The sequence below is a fragment of the Mercurialis annua genome, linkage group LG4 (assembly GCF_937616625.2).
Source record: "Mercurialis annua linkage group LG4, ddMerAnnu1.2, whole genome shotgun sequence".
NCBI lineage: Eukaryota > Viridiplantae > Streptophyta > Magnoliopsida > Malpighiales > Euphorbiaceae > Mercurialis > Mercurialis annua.
In genome coordinates, this window is record NC_065573.1 from 29,969,620 (window position 1) to 29,991,052 (window position 21,433).

Consider the following 21,433-nt stretch of genomic DNA (forward strand, 5'->3'; position numbering starts at 1 on the left):
CTCGCCATCGTGAAGAAGCATCAACCGCCATTGCAGAGGTATTAATCCTATCCGAAAACCGTAAAACTTATGTTGGTCCTTTACTTACACAACCATCTCGACTGTGTGAAATTGCTCTCCCATTCCATGACCACTGTCCGTCACGCCTTGCCGTCGATCATCATGCCTCCGTTTGGATTGGTGAACAATTTAGAAATTGGCCGAACCCTTCTTCGGATTTCAAGCTTTGGGTAGCTAGATTGAAACCTTTTTATGAAGCCTCTTGGATTACTGCTGGCATCGCTGATCTTATTGCACTCGCACAGATAGATATGCCGTGCTATAGGCATTATTTGCTGGGGTCAGCCTTGTTTTGGTCCCGATCAATAAACGGATTTGCTTTCAAGTTTGGTCCGATGTCGATCACTTTGCTAGACATTTCATGTATGCTCAACGTGCCTATCTCCGGTCACAGGATTACTCCAGAACTCTCTCCCACTGCTTCTACACTTGACACGGGTCCGGCACGGTCGTCTCTGAATTTTGGTAGATTTTTGAAAGATCGCCAACAAACCACCCCTGTTCCGGATCGCGAAGAACATATTGCTTTTCTTACTTACTTTCTTTGCAAATTCGTGGTATGTTCTACAGCTTACAAAGTAACCAAAGAATACCAACGGATCGCTGTTGCCCTTGCCGACGGAGTAAAACTGAATCTTGGGGAGTATATACTAGCTTTGATCTACCGTGGCTTGCACGAGATGATTCCATGTGCCGATCCGAGCTCGCATAAAGCTCCAAGTGGTCCAATTTGGGTACTTCAGATGTGGTTAACTATGTATTTTCCTGAATTGATGCAACTTACCGACCGTGTTGAGGGTTCATGTCACGGATTTACCTTGCTACAATGTCGACCACTCATGTCTACCGTCGATCAAGTCATCAGTTTCTTTTCTACCACGGATAGCCGATCTCCAGAACTGTTCTGCCCGTTATTGACACTTCCTCCTTTGTGGCTCGGATATGGGTTTAGAACCGACCTTCGAGTAGTGAATCAAGAGAAAAAGAATTCTTGGTGGGTCAACTGGATGAGTGCATTCCGAGCCAGGAATTTGTTTCTGGGACTTACGTATTTGTCTAGCGGTTGCGAAGGATATTTTGCTCACTATTATGCTCGCCAGTTCGGTCGGCCTCAAGGCTTGCCTTGCCCATTCCAAATAGATTGGAATCAACGAGATGGTTCTAGACCGAGATTGGCAAGTATGACCGACATACAAGAATTGTTTCTGTTGAACAAACAATACCTTGTTCAGTGCAAGACTATCCCGTATCCCGAGAGTCACCCCGTAGCCGATCCATCATTTGATTCCTGGTGGCAAGATTTCGTTAACCGACATTTCACCCATTCGGTTGCAGAAGTGTTGGCTCGCCATGATTTTTATCTTCCCCCCATTAAACGCAAAGCTTCTCACGAAGATGTTTTTCTTTTGCAGGGCGATCCATCCAAGCAAGCGAAAGGTAATGATGTTGATCGAGGTAAATTCCGTTATTTGATTTTTATAAACTTGTTCAACTTTTACTTATGATCAAAAAATGTATATGCAGCTATCGAGACTGTTAAGAACAAATCTCTCGCGACGAGATCGACCTCGGAAGCAACCTCACAATCCAAGAAGCGTCCGATTCACACTGGTGGTAAACCAAAGAAAGCGGCCGTGAAGCCGAAAGCTCTCAAGACCGTTGCTAATGACACTCCTCATTTGATCGACGAAGACGAGATGCCATTTGATTTCAGCCCTCCTCTTGACCATCCAAACGTCCCAACTCCCGTTGTGCGCAACTTGGTTGAGGAAGAGGACTTGCTGCCGATCGACGATTCGTCTCCCATCCGTCCTGCTTCTGAACCGCAGCAACAAAAGAGCAATCGGACCAAGATCACCATTCGCACTCATACTTCGTCGTCGACCAAGACTATCAACCGATCTCCCACTGTGCCGATCATCCCGAGTCATCCTTCATCTGCTGCTTCGGCGCAAGTGGTATGTCTTTATGTTTACATTTCTAATATTGCAATCCTTTGTATTAAGCACTTCGCTTGACAATTGTTTGGATTTTTCGTTCTTGCAGAAGACAGCTCTTGAAGAGTTGGATGATATCCTAAATTCTGACGTTGAGAAAGAAACTTCTTTACAAGAAGACGACCTCACTTCTGATTGTAGTGATCAATCCGGTGAGCGTGATGACTCTCTCCTTCTACTTGATGCCAAGATTGAAGTGATCCGCCGTTTGAAGCCAAAAGGATTGAAGGTTTTTGAGAATGATCAAGACATGGAGGAATTGCGATCGGCGGTCTCTCTCTTAGCCAAATTTCCGAACACCGATCTCATCAACCCCAATGGTCATTCGGCCATAGCTGTTGCTAACAGCGACTTTTTGGCTATCAAAGAAACACTTGAGTCTTGCGGGTCGATACGCCGTTCTTATGAGAGCAAGAAAAAGAAGAAGGAGGAAGCAGATACGAAGATCGACCGTCTTCGTGAAGAGGCGAAGAAAATGGCTCCTGAAGTTGATGCTTCGACCCAGGCGATACAGGAGTTGCGCAACAAGATTGAAGAACTTCAAAGAGAGCTAGCAATCAAGGAAGAACTTCATCTACCAGTGAAAGCCAAGTTCACATCGACTGTAGCCGAGGCGAAACAACTCATTGCGCGCCGATCTTCTATTAAGGATGAGCTGAAGGCCGATCAAGCCACGTATGACGATGCTTGCAAGGGATATAGTGAGATGAGGAACTTGGTCGGTGATCTTTTTAACGCCGTGTGATCGGCGTTGTATGAGTTTGATATCATTTCTGTTTTTTGCGTTGTAACAAAAATGTTTATTTTGCCATAGTTTGAACAGGTGTTGTCCTGGATTTTGACAAACCATGTGTTTTAGCGTTTGTAAACTAGATCGGCATATGATGTTTAATTTCGTTTTATTCAACTGCTCAAGACAGCGAAAAACTAAAAAGAAACATATTGACTTTTCGGAAGCCAATAAGGTCGATCAATAAGGCCGATCTGTACAAAAACTTTTTTGGCCGATGGTTTTTATAAAAACTGATTTTCTATCGGCCAATCCACAGGATTATATTCAAGATCTTTGGTGCAAAAGAATAATAATTTGCCGAACAATAAATAATTTTATTCATTCCTTTTTGTTTACATCTTTTATTCGGCTGGATTTCCGAAACATAGATAGTGATTGTTCGGCATTTAAAAGGTTTCCAACTGTCGCATCAGGTTTAATCGGCCATCCAAGAACTTGTAAAATATCGTTTCGGCCGATCAAAAAACCTTATATCGTTTTGACCGTAAGGGGATCACTCCATATCATCTCGGAAGGTTTCCTTATTTATACCCTCCCAGCAACTAGGAACGTATTTTTTGAGGTATTGACCATTAATTGACCTGTTATGCACCTCTCCATCTATATCTGTCAAGACATAAGCGCCACTTAACAAGACTTGTATTACTTGAAATGGTCCTTCCCAATTCGGGCTCCATTTTCCAAGACGTCGATCTTTATGCCCCAGTGGTAAAATCGCTTTCCATACCAAATCTCCAATCTTGAAAATTTTACCCTTGACTCGTTTATTGTACGATCTTTCGACTCGCCTTTTTTGCGCTTCTAGATGGTCAAGTGCTTCCAATCTTTCTTCATCGAGATCTAACGCTTCTAAGATCATTTTATCGGCATAATCATCTTTTAAGATCGTATGTTGTCTCTTTCGTCGTACAGAATGTACAGCAAGCTCCATAGGCAACATTGCGTCATATCCATACACCAAACGGAATGGAGATGTGCCGGTGGCCGATTTCTGGGATATTCTGTTCCCCCAAACGACTTCGGACAAAATTCTATGCCATTGGCTTGGATTCTCTTCGATCATTTTGGACAGACAGTTCTTTATAGATTTGTTTGTAGCTTCTGCTTGTCCATTCGCTTGGGCATAATACGGTGTAGAATGTATCATTTTAAAACCGTACTCTTTCGAGAAAGCTATAGTATCCGATCCGGTAAACATAGTTCCTTGATCGGTCGTAATAGTTTCTGGAAGGCCATGTCGATGAATCAAACATTCTTTGAAAAATTTGATTACTTCGTCTTGTGTTGGCGATTTCAATGGCTTGACTTCTACCCACTTCGTGAAATAATCTGTCGCGACGATCACGAAAGTATGTCCTTTCGCCGATGGTGGGTAAATCTTGCCGATCAAATCTACTGCCCATCCTCTAAATGGCCATGGCTTGATGATTGAATGTAATACGTCTGCTGGAACGTGTTGAACCGGTCCAAATTTCTGACAAGCTTCACATCCTCTGGCGTATCGGATACAATCTTGTTCCATTTTCGGCCAATAAAAGCCGTATTTGTGTATTAACCACCTCATTCTTGGTCCAGCTTGATGTGCCCCCGAGATTCCTTCATGAACTTCAGCCATGACCAACATAGCTTCTTTTGGTCCTACACATCTGAACAATAAACCTTCACGACATCGTTTATACAATTCGTCAGCTAGAATCACATAGTTGGTGGCCAACATTTTGATTCGCCGATTCGCCGGGTCTGGATGTGTAAACCAGTCGATCAATTCTTTCCTCCAATCGGCTGTCGTGTCCAAGTGATATGCCGATCTGCAGTCATCTGGTATTATGCCCCCAGTATGAAGACAAGGCGTTGTTCTCTCAATAACCTCAAAACCTGCCATGATTTTGTATCCACTTCCATGCTGGGCTAAGTCGTTCGCCTCTTCATTTTCTGCTCTTTCCGCGAACTCTATCCATGTTTCGGAGAAACCATCCATGAGGTGTTTGGCTTTGTTGCAGTACTTAATCAAGACGTCTGATTCGCATTTGAATTCGCCAATAACTTGCTTAATAATTAACAAGGAGTCTCCTTTTACTTGAATTGCTTTAGCTCCCAGCTCGGCCAGGATTTCCAATCCAATGATCAGCGCTTCGTACTCCGCTTGATTATTGGTGCATTGGAATGTTAACGAAAAAGACATTCGAAAAACCAAGCCTTGCGGCGAGATAATTAATATCCCTGCACCTGCCCCTTTATTAGTTTTAGATCCGTCGAACCAAAGCTTCCACGGAATTGGCTCGAAGCAAGCTACTTCCTTGATCGGGATGTTGGGATGATCGGCTAAAAAATCTGCTAGTGCTTGTCCCTTAACGGCTTTTTGTGGAACATATACTAAAGTGAATTCTGACATTGCAATAGCCCATTTTCCAAGCCGATTTCTCAGATAAGGTCGAGACAGAATGTATTTGATCACGTCCGTTTGAGATAAAACATATACCACTACCGGAAGCATGTAATATCTTAATTTACAGCATGTAAAATAAAGACACAGACATAGCTTCTCGATAGTGGAATATCGAATTTCTGTGTCAGTTAGGCTTTTACTCAGATAATAAACCGATCTTTCGACTCCTTGATCTTCCTGTGCCAACATGCATCCTAACGATTCGTGGGCTGCCGAGATATATAACAATAACGGCTGTCCCTGCTTAGGGGGCATCATGACTGAAGGCTTGACTAAATAAGTCTTGATCTCGTCAAAGACTTTTTGCTGCTCTTCTGTCCAAAGGAACTGAGATGTTTCTCCGGCCTTCAGTAATGTTCTCCAACTTCTTAATCGGCCCGCTGTGTTTGAAATGAATCGTCTTAAAAATTAATTTGGCCGATCAATCTCTGAAGTTGCTTCTTAGTTTTAGGAGGTTCAGCATTTATGATCGCCTGCGCTTTGTTTTTATCAACTTCTACCCCCCTTTGGTGAACTAGAAAACCTAGGAAGTTACCAGCTGATACACCGAATGCGCATTTTAAAGGATTCATCTTCAAGCCATTTTCTCTCATTCTGACAAAGGTTTCTCTCAGGTTGGCCAAATGTTGTTCGCTGGTTTGTGACTTGATGACCACATCATCTATATAAATTTCCAGACAATCCAAACCTGCAAACATTTTATTCATTGCTCTCTGATAAGTAGCCCCAGCATTCTTTAGGCCGAAAGGCATAACAACCCATTCGTAAGCGCCGATCGGCCCTGGACAACGAAATGCTGTTTTGGATACATCTTTTTCGTTGATCGGGACTTGATTGTAACCATAGTGTGCATCGAGGAAACTTAAAATGGTGTGCCCGGCCGCGCCGTCGACCATCATATCTGCAATGGGCATTGGATACTCGTCTTTCGGCGTGGCTAAATTTAAGTTCCTGAAATCGACACAAACTCTCAATTTACCATTCTTTTTCATGACTGGTACAATGTTAGACAACCATTCTGTATATTTGGCTTCTCTGATAAATCCGGCTGCTTCGAGCCGTCTAATTTCGTCATGAACTAGTGTTTCCACTTCTTTTGACATACGTCTCGGAGGCTGCCGAAACGGCTTGAAACCAGCCTTTAGTGGTAACTTATGTTCAACAACGGATCGGTCTAATCCTGGCATTTCTTCATATGACCACGCGAAACAATCTTTGAATTCTCGCAATAAAGCGATTAGTCTATCAACCGTCCCTTTATCAAACTGATCACTGATAAACATAGGCTTGGTTTGTACTCCGGATCCCATGTCAATTTCTATCAGCGTGTCTTGCACCTGAGCAGGATCGTCATCCAATTTGCCCGACGCTATTTGTAAATCGACAATTTGAAGAGCCCTTGTCGGATCTTGTCCTTCATCTTCGTAGATACACTCCGCCGATCGCGCCGCATAATTTTCGGAAAGCATGCGAACTTTCTCTCTAATTAACTCATGTTTGCTAATCATTGGACTTATGTATTATTGACGATCGGCCTTTGCCCCCGAGTGCGACTGTCATAGGCCGATCCGAATTTAAGACGATCCGTGGGGTGGTGTTGTGTTTCGCACTCAATGATTGTATGTCTTTCACTTGATCATCATACAACAGTGCCTCTAAACAATTAGAGTCTTCTCCGAACGGGTTCGGGTCGCCTTGCACAACTTCTGCTATTCCATCTTCGCGCCACATTATCAACATTTGGTGCATTGTTGACGGAATGCACATATTGGAGTGGATCCAATCTCGTCCGAGTAAAATGTTGTAATTACTCCTTGCGTTGACAACAAAGAATCCTTCTTCGGTCTCGACTCGGCCGATCCTAGTTTTCAAGGTTATGTAACCCTCTGCTGGCGTCTCGCCTCCCGCGAAATCGGTCATATAAACATCAGTTGGCTCCAACTCATCGCGATTGATACCTAATTTTTTAAGCATTTTGGCGGGCAATATGTTAACTCCAGCTCCATTGTCAATGAGTACTCTATTAACTGGGATGCTATTAACATCGGCCTTTATATACAAGGGCCGAATATGTCTTGTCATCCGTTGTGGCGGTTTGCTGAGAGACACAACGGCTGATTTTCCAGCTCCGCTTTCTTCGGGCACAACCACATCCCCATCTAGGATGCCTTTCTGTCCGGGCTTGCACCGAAATGACTCAGGCAAAGTAATGACATGAACCTCATGTGGCATTTCCCTAACACCCCTGGCTCGCAATTGACCATCAGTTGTTGAAATGACCACGTCTTTGTATGACAGCTTGGGTTTTTTAGGTTCATCGGCGATCACCAACTCGTCGGTCGTCATTTGTTGCTGCTCGATAGGCTTCGTAGACTTTTTCTCTACCCAGATCTTTCTGATCTTCTTCACTGGAGACATAGGAACATTAACAGCTGGCTCGCAATGATCTATGGTACTATCTTTGCGATTCAGCGCGTCGTGATCGCTCGTGCGACCAGCTGATTCGTTTGGGAACGTCAGTCGCCTTTTAGCCGGTAAGAAGTCTCCAGCTGTTGGCGATCCTTGCTTCACTTTTGAATCGGCTAACTTTCGGGAATCTTGCCTCATCCTTTGCATACGCCGTTTCTGAGTCTTGCTCAAATGAGGTTGTTCCTCTGTTGGCCGAAACATTCTTCTGAACACCGTGACTCCTTCTTCCCTTTTGGGTTCATGCTTCTTCCATTCTCTCGTTGGAGCCCTTGGTTTAAATGTCTTAGGATTGGCTCGACACACATTGTGTTCCGCTTTGAAACAGGTCTTGCATGAAGGGCATTGGACTTCAGATATTCGCTCAAACACGCTCTTATTGGATGTCTCATTCTTGAGGCGCGGTTTCCACACTTGTTTCTCTTCTACCCGAAACTTTGGTTTCTTCGGGTCCCATTTTTCCAACACACGTCCGCTCCCCAATGCTCGCTCGAAATTTGGCCGAATCGTATTAATGGTAATACATTTCGCTTCGGCCTCCTTTTTGGTTGGAAATAAAAGTTTGCCTTCGGTTATTGCTTTTTGAATCACATTTCGGAAGATAACACAGTTATTTGTGCTATGTCTCCAAGAGTTGTGATATTTGCAATACTCCTTTCCAACCCTTTGGTCTGCTGGAGGAATTACATGACCTTCTCCCAGAATTATCTGATCGTCTTTGAGCAAAGCATCAAATATTTCATCCGCCTTTGTTAGATCGAAGGAATAATCTTTCTGAATGGCGGCGCTTTTATTCTTCTTCTGAAATCCTGGCTTTCTCAAAGCCGAGCACTCTTGTGGTTTTTTCGCTAGGAATTCAGCCATGCAAACATCTTCATCGGACTCGCAATCGCTATCGTCTGTGACGACGGCCACATCGAGTTGATCTCTATAGTAAGTTCCTTTTGACGAACCTCTTCTCTGCTCTTTCTCCACCAAGAGCCTTTCATAGCTGGTCACTCGATTAGTGAGCTCAAACAAATCTCTGAAACGATGTCCCTCGAAATGCTCCCTCATTGCGAAGTCCATTCCTTTGATCACCATGGGAACGCAATCCGACTCGGCAATGCTGGTTTGGCAGCGAGTTCTCAAATTGCGGAACCTTGATATGTATTTTTCCATGGACTCGTTTGGCAGTTGAGAAATGCGAGCTAGATCGGCCAACGTGACATCGGGTGGGGCACGATAAAACTCTTCATGGAATTTCTCCTCGAGATCTTTCCATGTGCCGATCGAACCTGGCGTTAGATGTGAATACCAAGTGAACGCCATTTTTGTTAGTGAACTGGCGAACAGCCTCAACTTCCAAAAATCATGTGCTCCCGCCTCTCCACATTGCGCGGAAAACCTGGCAATGTGCTCGACTGTCGATTGCCCTTTTTCCTCTCCAGAGAAGAGACTAAATTCTGGGACCTTATATCCTCTTGGGAATGGATATAATTTGTCGATCCAATCAGGGTATGGCTTGACATATGATGGCCGAGGTATCGGCCTGCAATCAACGCCCAATCTTTCCAGTTCGTCTAAAAGTTGGGCTCGATCATATACTCCATCCTCCCCCTTTGCTGATATGTAGGAAGAGTTTTCCTTCACGGGGTTCTGCAAATTTATCAGAGGCTCGCTCGCCGCTTCTTTACCAGGTCTCTGTGAAACATGTTCACTTGCGAGACTTGTTTCAATATCGTCTCGTGACAAGATCTTCACCGATCCATAATGCATTCCCGATCTAGCCGACGACTGGGTTGGATCGGCCTGTGGGTTTTGTGAATTGGCTCGGATCGGCGGTTGAATGAGATCAACCCTTCGGTTGGTCGTCTCCGCAATGTGTTGTCCAGTCATGATTTTGGCCATGCTTTCTATTGCGTTTGACATGGATTTGACATCTGCTCTGATCTCTCGCTGCAAGACTGCATGATCGGTCATCATTGTCTTGATCACCGACGCCATTTGATTCATAACTCCGTCGAACATGAGCCGATTTTCTCCAGCAATTTCATTTCGCATAGAGGTAAAATCGGCATGTGTGAGAGACGGACGACTTGGTGGTAGGTCTCGTGAATAATCGGCCGAATCATCTTCTTGTCTCGAAGAAGGATCTTTGGCCGAATTTTCAGATACGGTCTCTGGCGAGATCGTAGTTTTTTGAGTAGTCGCGGTCGTTTTATCTTTGGCCATTATTTCTTCAATATCTGAATCGTAACTGCCGATCAACCGTTTTCTCTCTTGCAACTCTCGGGTAACCGATCTAGTGTATCTCTGATCGTCTTTCAGTGTTCCGATTTTTGTGCTAACCATAAACGTGTCCCCAGTGGAGTCGCCAAAAGATGTTCGCAGGAAAAACTTCCAAACTCAAATCTTTGAATTTGATAATGGGAACTGTTTCGGTTTGATGCTTTAATCGAAACTCGAATTTCAACCAGGTCACGCAAAAGAACAATAGTAACAAACTAAACTAAAATTATCAGTATCGCTCCGGAGGTTAAGGAACCTAAGCGGGATTGATTTCCAACTACTCCTAAGTTAAGGGTTTAATCCGGAGATTAAGATAGAAAAGCCTGAGCTTTGATTTGTGTTTTTTGATGAAATTGTGTAGACTTTATTAATTTGATAGCAATCACTATTTATAGGGACAAATCCCCTAATAATAGGAAGAACAAGCGAATTAAAACTAAAACACTTAATTAAACCCTAATCTGATAAGACTAAAATAAAAAGACAATAAAAATAGCTAATATGGGCCCGGTCCCATTACAGCTCATTATGCTCTCTTTCTTGGCAGCCCATCACTTGATAGTCATATTTTGGGCCGATGTCAACAACTTGCAAAATGACTACCGATAGATGCATTCAACATTCTTGAAAATTCTGCGTCTTCCTGAGAATGTTTTTCTTTTAGTTTCTTTAAAACTTGTAGTGGCTGATTCATAGTTTTATATATGTTGCAGTTGATAGTTATGTCTGTTCTGAATTTGTTGATTGGAAAGATAAGAAATAACCCAAAAGCAAGAACTGAAAAGAAAATAGGTTATGGTGTTCTTTAGATTTTCTTGACGCTGGGAGAGCAGAGAACCCAACCCAAATGCAAGAACTGAAAAGATGAAAAAGAGTGAAATAAAAGAAGTTTTAATATTATTCAGCGTTTCTTGATGTTTATTGTTTTTGTTGGGGTTATTTTTGGCACTTTATCCTTAAAAATATTTCTATATTAATCAAGTGGATAATATAGAATAACTTAAAAATATATTTTTTCTCAAAAGAAAATATAAATAACTTACTATTAGCCTCATGAGTTTGCATCTCAATTACTATTTCTTCCTCAAGTTTGAAAAATTACTATTTCCCCCTTAACTTTTATATTTTATAAGCAAAAGATACAAAAAAACCCCTCATTTTAGTACAATTTTTTAAAATTAAATGAATAATAATATAATATTAATGAATTTTTTTTGTATTTAAACTATTCATTTTAGTATTTTAATTTAATTTAATTTTAATTTAATTTTAAATTTTATTGTTTTGAACCGCCAGGAATCGGAACCAAAACCTGAACCGGCCAAAACCTTTGGACGGTTCAGGGTCTGTTCCAACTTTTCTTGAACCGTGAACCAGCGGTTTCGAACCAAAACTGTTGCTTTGTGAACCGCAATCACCTCTAATAAAAGTCCATCTCATGTCAGTTAGGCGAGGTGTGCAACCACACTGATTTTCAATGTCAGAAATTGATAGTTCTACACAATGCCAAATAAAAAGGTTAACATGTGAGATGTAATGTTTTAAATAATGTGATTAAATTGCTATAAATGTTAAAAGGGATGATATCATTTTACATACAAATAAATCTAAATAAAAATATACTAATAATTCTGATAATTAAATAAACAATTATCTCACGTTTTCATAAATAGGGATAATGACATTTGTGTCTTTTTTTGTTAATTATTTCTCATTTTAGCCCTTAAAATTATGATTTTTTTATTTTGTGTCTTGCAACTTGCGAAAGAGTTCAGCGAGATGTGTAACTCGCGGAACACTTCCGCGAGTTGTCCTACGTGGCTCAGTCAGTGAGGAGCCACATGGATAAAGTAACTCGCAGAAAACTTCCGCGAGTTATTTTTGTCCTACGTGGACATGTATAAAGTAACTCGCAGAAGTGTTCCGCGAGTTACTTTATCCATGTCGCTCCTTGCTGACTGGCCAATTTGGAGCCACATAGGATAACTAGTGGAACTGTTCTGCGAGTTGCATAAATCGCGGAACAGTTCCGCGAGTTGTAAGGCACAAAATCAGAAAATTGAAAAAATAGAACCAAAATGAAAAATAATTAATAAAATAGAGACAAAAGTGTCATTAATCACTATGGTTAAAATTTGAAGCGCGTATATCACCCACGGCTCACTAGTATACTTGCTAAGTTTCTTATTTGTTTACAATTGCGGAGAACCAACTATCAATTTATATGGGTTCTTAAATAATCAAAGTATTAAACTAGCTAGCTAGTGCTTAATCTGTTAGAATTATTATGGCTAGTGCTTAATCTGTTAGAATTCTATAAGAGTATAATAATTATTTTTAAACAATTGTTAGAAAAATAAACTTATCTACCTACAATTAATGTCTTTTTACCAAATATATCATGATATTTAAATTTTTTCAATTTAGTCTGTTATTTATTCGATATTTGCCAAATATTATACCCAAAGCTCATATGAATTTTGCCAAATCTACCTAAATATACCAAAGTCTTGAGAATATTTGACAAAAATTGAATAAATGGCGGACCAAAATAGCAAAGTTTAAAGATCGTGTATATTTGATAAAAAAAAGACTCTAATTGTGAGTAGATAAGGTCATTTTTGGGTAATTGTTTTATAAGTTATAACCATTCTTACAAATAAACTATTCAAAAATGAATTAAAATAAATTGCTAAACAACTATAAAAATGGACTATATTAACAACCAAATATGTTACAGGTATATTAATGTTACCTTTACAAAAAGAACTAAAAGTATCATAAAATTGCTACACAGGCCAAAGTAAGCTAAAAACATATAACTGTCGTAGAATTCGTAAACTGTCATGAAATTGATAAAATTGAACAACATTTTCTAAACATCTTCATTTGAATTATAACCATTATTTCTCTTCCACTTTTCGTACATATAAAGATTAATTGCATATCGATTGCGTATAGAAGCAACATTAAATGATTGGATAGGTATAGACCTACTTTCAATCAAATACTCCGCAAATGCAGTTATAAAAATACCACAATCACTGCATCAAAATAAACAAAATGCATCGGTAAGCTAACACTATTATAAATAAAAATGTTGAAAAATAAAAAAATAAAGAATACTTACGAAGATTCTTGAGTAGGAAGCTCATCAAGAAGAATAACAACAAATGGATCGGTATTTTTCTTGCCAATGTAAGCGGTTGACTTGAAATTTATGTCATTACGGTCATAAAATCCAGATCGATCGAGGAGAAAAGGGAGTACAATAGCATATCCAGTTACAACTTCCCTAGCAAGTTTATTATACAATTCATTCCGCAAAGAATTATATATGTAAAATTTCCTGTCATCAAAACTTAATCTTGCTAGAACAAAATGATCTTGTTGTTTTCCATCAACATAGAGGTGAACAGGAAATAGAACATTTTTCACAACACCCCATGATATCTTATATGAACCTTCACTCCCAACAATGATATTGCAAACATGATCCACATTTGGTAACTTATTTATGTCCTTCTCCTCTGAAAATTCTTTATGCATAGTCTGTATATACTGATCAAAATAGTTGTCACAAGTTGTAAATCCCTTATTCAAAATCTTACACTTCTTCCTCAAGTGTCCAAACAAAATATCTATATGCTGCAAAAAAAGAAAAACTATGATTAATCAAGTTTCAAGTAATTAAATTGTAAAATTAGCTAAATAATAGTTACAGATAGATTCAATATATTATGACAGCAGTATCATTAACAATATCATAGAGTTTTTCGTAAAAGTTTCATGACATTGGCATCCCAATTTCATAACATTATCATAATAAGTTTCATAATTTTTTTATTGCAAATTAACATATAAAAAACAATAAGTTAGAAAAGACGTACAGCTGACTCCAAATAACCCCCTGGCTCATGAAGCTGAAGATAGAAATCTTTCTTATCATTTTGTTCATAACAAAGTCTCGTACTCGGATGCAAAGACCTTGCACTTTTGGAGTACATTTCGTTGCTATATAGTAAAAGAAACAAAATAATATATGGTTAATTGTAAATTTAATCACGAACTTTAGCATAATTTGCAATCACAACACGAACTTTAAAACCTGATAATGTCAATCACCAACTTTTATTTTTTGGCAAATCAGAACACCGAGATAAAAAATGTCACGCCAGCATTTTTTAGTTCAGTTTCTTTTGTTTGTCAAAAAATGAAGATTGGTGACTGATAATTGCGAAGTTTTAAACTTGTGTTGTAATGCAAATCACGCTATTAACCCAATAATATATAAACAAAGTAAGCTAAATATTTTTTCATAATCAAATAAATATGCAAATGAAAATAGCAAAATTATACCTTGAATTTATTCTCTTGAATTCACATTTCTCAATCCATGAAGTAAAATCTGATTTCCATTCATGATTAGGTGCATCACCAACAGGTTCAATGGTAAGAGGACATCTATCACTAAACACACTATCAACAAACTTAACTTTATCTGGAGTATCTAATTCATCAGAATACTGCAAAATAGCTAAAGGTTTTTTTAATTTTTTTCCAGTGTTAGTAGTATCAGTATTCTCATTCATTGTAACCTGTCAAGAAAAAACAACGAAATAGGTGTCAGAACTCTTTCAGTTTACTTTCATAAGATTTTCATAGCAAGTTTTTATAGTTTCATAATCATTCCATATTATTAGAAAAACTACTTTTGAATACCTTATCAGCATCTACAACTTCATCAACAGATTCAGCTGTAGCAATTGAAGTTTGTAAGAAACCATTGCTTCCGATGTCACCGATGTCAGAAGTACCTACCATTTCCTCAGGTGATGCTCGAATGGTGTTATTTAGGCTCCCCTTCCATTCCCATTCACATTTGTACTCTCCTGTTTGAACTTTCCATAACTTTGATGTAGTTACGACTCCTTGAGCAAAAGTCTCCATCTGGGGACATTCTCTGATGATCATATCCTCTAAAGATGGGAAATTGAAGGTATATCTAACCGAGCAGAAGCTTGTGAGACATGGCAGATTATCCAGTTCAAAATATTCTAGTTGGCCAAAATGGATCTCATCTTCTATTCCACCCGCTTCAGTAGAAACTATTTCTTGTATCATTTTACAGTCTTTTATAACCATTCTTTTGAGTAGCGCAAGACTTCTAGCAGTGGCCGGAGTCATCAGATTTCTTAAACGATGACATTGTGATACCTGTAGCTTTGTTAGACGTTGGAAAGACACCGAGGGTGAAACTAAGACTTCTAATCCACCGCATTTCAGTATTTTCAATGTTTCTAGGCGTTCAATAACCAGGGTATGCTCTATCAGGTGCTTAAGATTTGGCAGCTTACACAGCTTTAGCTCTCTCAAGCATGCAAGAATTTGGCCGCCAGCTTCCGCTTCATCAATGATTATTTCTTCATAAGAAGCATCACTGAGAACAAGCTTCTCTAGAATTTGGAGAGCTTGAAGGAAGTTAGATGGCAGAACTGCTTTTTCACCAGGAAAACACGTAAGCTCAATGGCTTTTAGTTTGTCCAAAAATGGAATTTGAAATCTTCCAACCCATATGTCTTTTGCTGTGCTCCATTCTACTCTCAGTTCTTCTAAGTTTGGGAATGCAAGCTAAAGATGAAAAAAAATATACTAAGTTAAAGCATAGGCTGATCAAAAGCAAATAAAAAAGTACATATTTCACACTTTGAGCAACTATTTAAAATTCTTACGATATATAACGAAATCTTAAGGACATGTTAATAAACTGACCTGGCCACCAAAAATTGATGGAACTAGAGTACCCATGCCAAGTTTTCCATCGTCTGTTTTAATAACTTTCCTCTCAGGACAGTCGGTTACATCAATGAATTTCAAGGATGAACACTCCAAAACGTGGCTTGTAGAGTAAAAACTTATGAAGCTTTGCAAACAATGGAGTGTCATGGACTGTAATGAAGGAAATACAGTCTTACCTTCAAGTGGTTTATCCTCATCTCCTGTTGTTATGATATGTTTCACCAAAGAACATCCCTTTACTTCCAAATCCTTAAGTTTCTTAAGACAAAGAGCCATGGACACTGTAAATATATAGGTCAAGTTGCAGCAGTTTTGGATTTTCAACACTTCTAGATAGTTTAAGCTCAAAATAGCCTTGCTCCACAGATGCCTCAAATTAGACAGATCAATCAACTGTAATTTTTCTAGCCTTCTCATACTTTTACTTTTATCAAAATCGGTCCTTTCTAAATCAAACACTTGCTGTAAAAGATCACATTTTTCTACAACCAGCTCCTTCAACTTCATCCAGTCCTGCAGTTGATTTAGTGAGAAAGCATTTGAGAAGGATGCACACTCGTCGACCACCAACTTCTCTATAAATTTCAATTTATGCCAGTTCTCTCTTACGATCGGAAATTTAGAGAGTTTCAACTCCTTCAATCCATGAAATCCAACCTAAAAGAATGAATATATTGTATAAATAATATGGGAGAAAATAAAGTCAAAATAGAACAGTCAAACCATAAACTAACAGAAGAACTCGTACCAAATCAAAACAGTGCGATTCTCGAATCATGGCATTGAGATTGCGATAATTTGGACTCTGAAGCCTATTCAATTCTTGCTGACTGACGCCAGAAGACAAGACTTTCACAGAATCCAGCTTCGGTGTTGTTAAGACTCCGTGACAAAAAATCCTCATATTGGGGCAACGTAAGACGGTCACTTGTTTCAAAGATGGAAAATCGAAGCTTAAATGGCTCTGACAAAAGCTCCTCAGGCTATCTAAATATCGAAGTTCTATATTTTCTAATTTACTGAAAACAATCTCATCCGCTGTCCCCTTCTGTTCACTCTCTACTATTTCCACCATCATATCACAAGATTGTACCCTCAATGTCACAAGCTGCACCATACTTTTGGCCACCGACAACGGTAACAGGCTCGTCAATTTATTCCATCCTTCTACTTCTAAAGTTTTTAGATTTTCGAAAGAAGCAGAATGATTTCCTTCCAAAAAGAATAACTTTGTCAGCGAAGAAAGTTTGACGAGAAGCTTTTCCAAGTTGGGTAATCTCCGAAGAAAATCAACCAGAGCCAAACATGATTTTCTTGGAAAGGAAATCAGCTCCACAGATTTTACTTTAGAAAAGAACTCCAGGGAAAATTCGCAGTCCAGTATAATTCTGGTGGAGTTGCTGTCTAATAACAACTCTTCCAAATTAGAGGGTACCTAGTACAAAAACAACTAATCAGCAAATGGCTAGGAATTCCAAAGTAAAAAAGATAGATTTTAGTTTTGGCTAATTTGATAATTTTGGCATAATAATAATATTTGAGAAAGGACTTACATATTAACTAACCTTATTATTATTTGGCCTTTGTTCTGTGTTAAACAATGTCTTCACATTTGGACAGTCATGTATGCTAATCTTCTTCAATGAAGGAAAAATAATCTCAGGCATTAATTTTTTCCGTGATTCCTGCTTTTTGATTATTCCTTCCATCATCCGACAATTTCTCAAATATACCCCCTGGAGTTGCACAAGGCATGAGGACACACTCTGAGTAAATGCATATTTCAAGCTGTTACAGTTTTCCACTTTGAGCACTGTAAGGTTCCTCAAGTCCAAAATTTTTGAAGGATCCTTGTTCCATAGAATACTCAGCTTAGGCAGGCCAATTAAGTGCAATTTGCTCAGTAAAGGAAGCACCTTTACACGCCCTTCATCTGTAGACATCCCTTCCAAGTTGAATACTTGTTCCATTAATATACAGTCTCTTACCTCCAATGTTGTTAGTTTGATCAATGAGTAGAGTAGATTGGGCGATAGAGCTTTTGTGAATGACTCACATCCATCCACTGTTAGAGTTTTTACATTACGGAAGAGCCTCCCCAGTTGCTTGTCATGCCAAAATTGTTTTAGCGCAGGAAATTGTGATAGTTTAACATAATTGGCCTATTTATACCAATCATTCAAAGTTTTGCAAGTACTTAGTACAAACACAGTTAAATTGAACAGACTAGAATATCATGATAATAAAAGTAGAAGAGAAAATTAAAGCAAAAACACACCTCTTTTGGTAGGTTACGCTGCACAAACAAATATACAATGGTGTCGTTAAGGTTTCCCTCCCAAAATTGATTCTCTGATCTGGGCTCTCTGACTGACTGTAGCTTTGGTGTACTCAAGACTCCGGCTGAGAAACTCTGCATCTTAGTGAATTTATCAACATATACTTCTTCTAACAACGGGAAAGTAAACGCATGCTTCCCTGGATAAAAGCTGGTGAGTTTAGTTAAATAATGAAGTCGCAAAGTTTTCAATTTTTAAAAAACCACCTCATCCTCTGTCTGATCTCTGTTGTTTTCCACCACTTCAGTCATTGTAGGACAGTTACGTAGGCTCATTTCGGTGAGGTTTACCATCGTTTTTGCAGTCGAGACAGTTAACAAGCTTTTCAACGTACGACAGTCATTCACGTTTAGAGCCACTAAACTTCGGAAGGATGCTGCTGATTGCACTATTTTGCTTAAACTATTACAGCTCCCAATTGTCAGTGTCTCAAGACATTGAGTAACTGATTGTGATATGGCGTCCTGGTTCCATATATGCTTTAAATAACTGAGTTCATATATGCTCAAATGTCTCAGCTTCACATAAACTGCATCCTCGTGTGCGAATAGCTCTTTTAAAGTACCATCCTTGACAAGAAGTTTGGCCAGATTGTATAGTGTTTTGAGGAAACCAAACAGATCGCTGCACGATTCGGGCCTTAAGGATTGCAGTGTAAGTACTTTTACTTTGGAAAAGAAATTCGCAGGAGGTTGACTACTCAGTATTTGCATCAAATCATTGTGGTGTAGTGTCAATTCCTCCAAGTTGCGATTGACCTGTATGCGGCAAGAGATAAAAGTTTTATTACTGGAAATCTTTTACCAACAATGTTTTTGACCCTTATGTTTTCCATTTCAACTTCATAAGTTTGAATTCAAACTACAAATAATTATAAATCAATTTATGAGTATAAACATATATGAGTAAATTATATAAGTATGTTAAAGTCATAAATTATGATTTTAAAGCGATATGGGATTCATCGTTATGTGTCAATGAAATATAATCCCACATGGAAAAAAATAGAGATAATATTCTGAATTTCACAGACAACTACATCAGAAACTCACCTAAACTTTATTAAAAAGTTCAGTTGAACTTTTAAATAAAATGTAATAACCAAAGTAAAAAAAAAAATCAGTATTTATTATAAAATAAAGTGTATAATTCATTGAGGTAATAGTTTTATCCCACATAGACTAATTAATAATAGAAAAAAAGTATACATACCTTTTCAAACATAAAAAGGGGTTGCAATATATTATCTTGGATGCCTCCTCCATGTGCTTCTTCTTGATTAGGATTTATAATTTCTGAACCAAAGATGATTGCATTGTCACATTGAATCAACTCCAGAGATTTCAACTTTGGCCACTCGGTAATATGCCTGTCTGGATAGAAACACGTTAGTTTCAGTAGTCCGTAAAGTACAAGAGTTTTGAGTTGAGGAAACTTAAAATAAGGATCTGATCCTGCGGTTTCACTTTTCGCTACAATTTTCTCTATTCCGCATATTACCCCCCCCCCCGGCGAACTTTTAACTGTTAAACTTTGAAGCCGAGGAAGGCCTGTAGCTATGGAGGTTGGAAATATAGATTTCAGAGCTCCACAGTCAACTACTTCCACTGACTCTAGTTCTTGAAAAGTAAAACCTATTGGAAAATTCTTATTCCATATCATCTTCAGTTTTCCATTAAGTAAGATTTCCAATTCTCTCAGGTTAAATTTTACCGCAGCATATGTGTCTTCAGCATCCAAATCTTGAAATTGAAATATTTTTTGCAGTACAGTACAATAACTAATGCTCAACCTCTCCAATCTACGGAACCTGGGCAATTTTCCGGGTGGAAAAACCATTGATAGCTTCCGACAATAGTGAATTGTCAATGCTTTCAGGTTGGAGAAGGAATTAGGCATGAGCTGAGTGTCCCACGTATTTTCCAAGCTATTCATTTTCGATAGATATAGTTTCTCTAACTCAGGAAACTCAACCTGATATGATATTTCCAATTAGCACAAAAATAACTGTACAAAAAAGACATGAAAGGAAAATAATCACCATTCTATTGAAGAGATATTGTGTTTCGGAACTGTTGTTCGCCTCTGAATAAAATTGTTGGACACAAGCGACGAAGGAAGTCAAAGCATGGCAACTTATAATATCCAATTCTTTAAGAGACTGAAATTCAATTGGATGCCCAGAGCAGAATCTACTCAACTTCGGAAGACCATCGAGACTCAAGCTGTCCAGTTTAGGAAAGAGTATCTTCGACGTCTTCTTCTTTGTTTCTTCTGTGAGAATTATCTCTTTAATGAGCTTACAGTCTCGTATCTCAATTCTTTTAAGGTGTGAAAGACTTGTAACCATTGAAGATGTAAATAAATATTGCAAACTATGGCAGCTATGGACAATCAAGCTTGTTAAATTTAAAGATGTTACAGACAAGTGGTCTTGCTATATCTTCTTGCAACAAACTTTTTCTATTGTAAGGTTATCCAACTTAGGAAGAGAGATCTGCAAATAGAAATTACAATAATAAAGAAAATTAATAATGCTAGATAACTAAATGAGTTTATAGTTGCTGTTGTAACTATTCAAACAAATAACAAAATAATTATTGTTCAAAAGTTTACGGAAAATTGGATTTTTTAAATTCATAAAATCTCAACGGTTGCAATGTAAAGAAAATGAAAAAAATTATTACATTTAAAATATAAAAAAGAAACTACAGAAGTAATATTGTCTATATAAGCTTAATGAACTAAAGTTGAGAACGCCAGTGCATGCCTAGTCTATGCTTAAGGCGTCTCCAAGTGCATTTGGAGGTCGTGAATGCAAACCCCGCCTATGTAGCTAACATCTAACAAAATGAGGCTCTAATAGTCAGAACCCTATCTATGTCAACAAAAAAATTGAATATGTGGAAGTTTGCACTCTCCCTGTTGTGTTTACACTATCAAAATATAAATAAGTTACCAATTGAAAATGCCAAGAGCTTAGTACGTAAACATGCCAGTTCATTGAAAAATGATAATGGCTCACCCTCTGATGATACACCTTCTTGAAAATCATCAACTGTCAATTGATTGTCCCTCGCAGAAGATTCCATTGGCGCCTCCCTTGTATTACAAAAGCTTATAAGTCGTGCCAAACGCTTTGTCAATAGCCATAGCAGTTTCAGCTTAGTCCATAGCCATACCATTGTCAGCTTAGTCCATAGCCATACCGTTCTATTGAAAAGTGACCTTGGCTCACCTTCTTGAAATGTTGGATCATCAT

The 21,433-nt window shown here is 38.7% G+C and overlaps 2 protein-coding genes across 2 annotated transcripts; both read right to left on the bottom strand.

Annotated features, from left to right (window-relative positions):
* Positions 1-12,734: 12,734 nt before the first annotated feature.
* On the bottom strand, positions 12,735-18,264 carry LOC126677177 (uncharacterized). Its single transcript, XM_050371666.2, has 9 exons — positions 18,111-18,264; positions 17,398-17,994; positions 16,581-17,267; positions 15,806-16,489; positions 14,756-15,664; positions 14,393-14,631; positions 13,924-14,047; positions 13,164-13,681; positions 12,735-13,077 (listed from the first exon to the last, which is right to left on the bottom strand). The coding sequence occupies exons 1-9, from the start codon at positions 18,249-18,251 to the stop codon at positions 12,909-12,911; spliced, it is 4,068 nt and encodes a 1,355-aa protein (XP_050227623.1). The 5' UTR covers positions 18,252-18,264; the 3' UTR covers positions 12,735-12,908.
* LOC126677179 (uncharacterized) lies at positions 18,265-21,287 on the bottom strand. Its single transcript, XM_050371667.2, has 4 exons — positions 21,197-21,287; positions 20,213-20,668; positions 19,384-20,145; positions 18,265-18,929 (listed from the first exon to the last, which is right to left on the bottom strand). Exons 2-4 carry the CDS (start codon positions 20,519-20,521, stop codon positions 18,366-18,368), a joined length of 1,635 nt encoding a protein of 544 aa, XP_050227624.1. The 5' UTR covers positions 20,522-20,668; positions 21,197-21,287; the 3' UTR covers positions 18,265-18,365.
* Between the last annotated feature and the right edge of the window lie 146 nt (positions 21,288-21,433).

Bases quoted from the DNA above. Each gene is read 5' to 3' on its own strand.
- LOC126677177 (XM_050371666.2), bottom strand. From the start codon at position 18,251: ATGCAGAGTTTCTCAGCCGGAGTCTTGAGTACACCAAAGCTACAGTCA. The intron at 14,632-14,755 runs GTATTCAAAAGT...TTTTCTTGACAG, and splicing joins AAGTTGTAGATGCTGATAAG to GTTACAATGAATGAGAATAC. The intron at 14,048-14,392 runs GTATAATTTTGC...TTTACTATATAG, and splicing joins TTCAAGAGAATAAATTCAAG to CAACGAAATGTACTCCAAAA.
- LOC126677179 (XM_050371667.2), bottom strand. From the start codon at position 20,521: ATGGTTACAAGTCTTTCACACCTTAAAAGAATTGAGATACGAGACTGT. The intron at 20,146-20,212 runs GTGATTATTTTC...ATATCATATCAG, and splicing joins AATATCTCTTCAATAGAATG to GTTGAGTTTCCTGAGTTAGA. The intron at 18,930-19,383 runs GTATGTATACTT...TGCCGCATACAG, and splicing joins CCCTTTTTATGTTTGAAAAG to GTCAATCGCAACTTGGAGGA.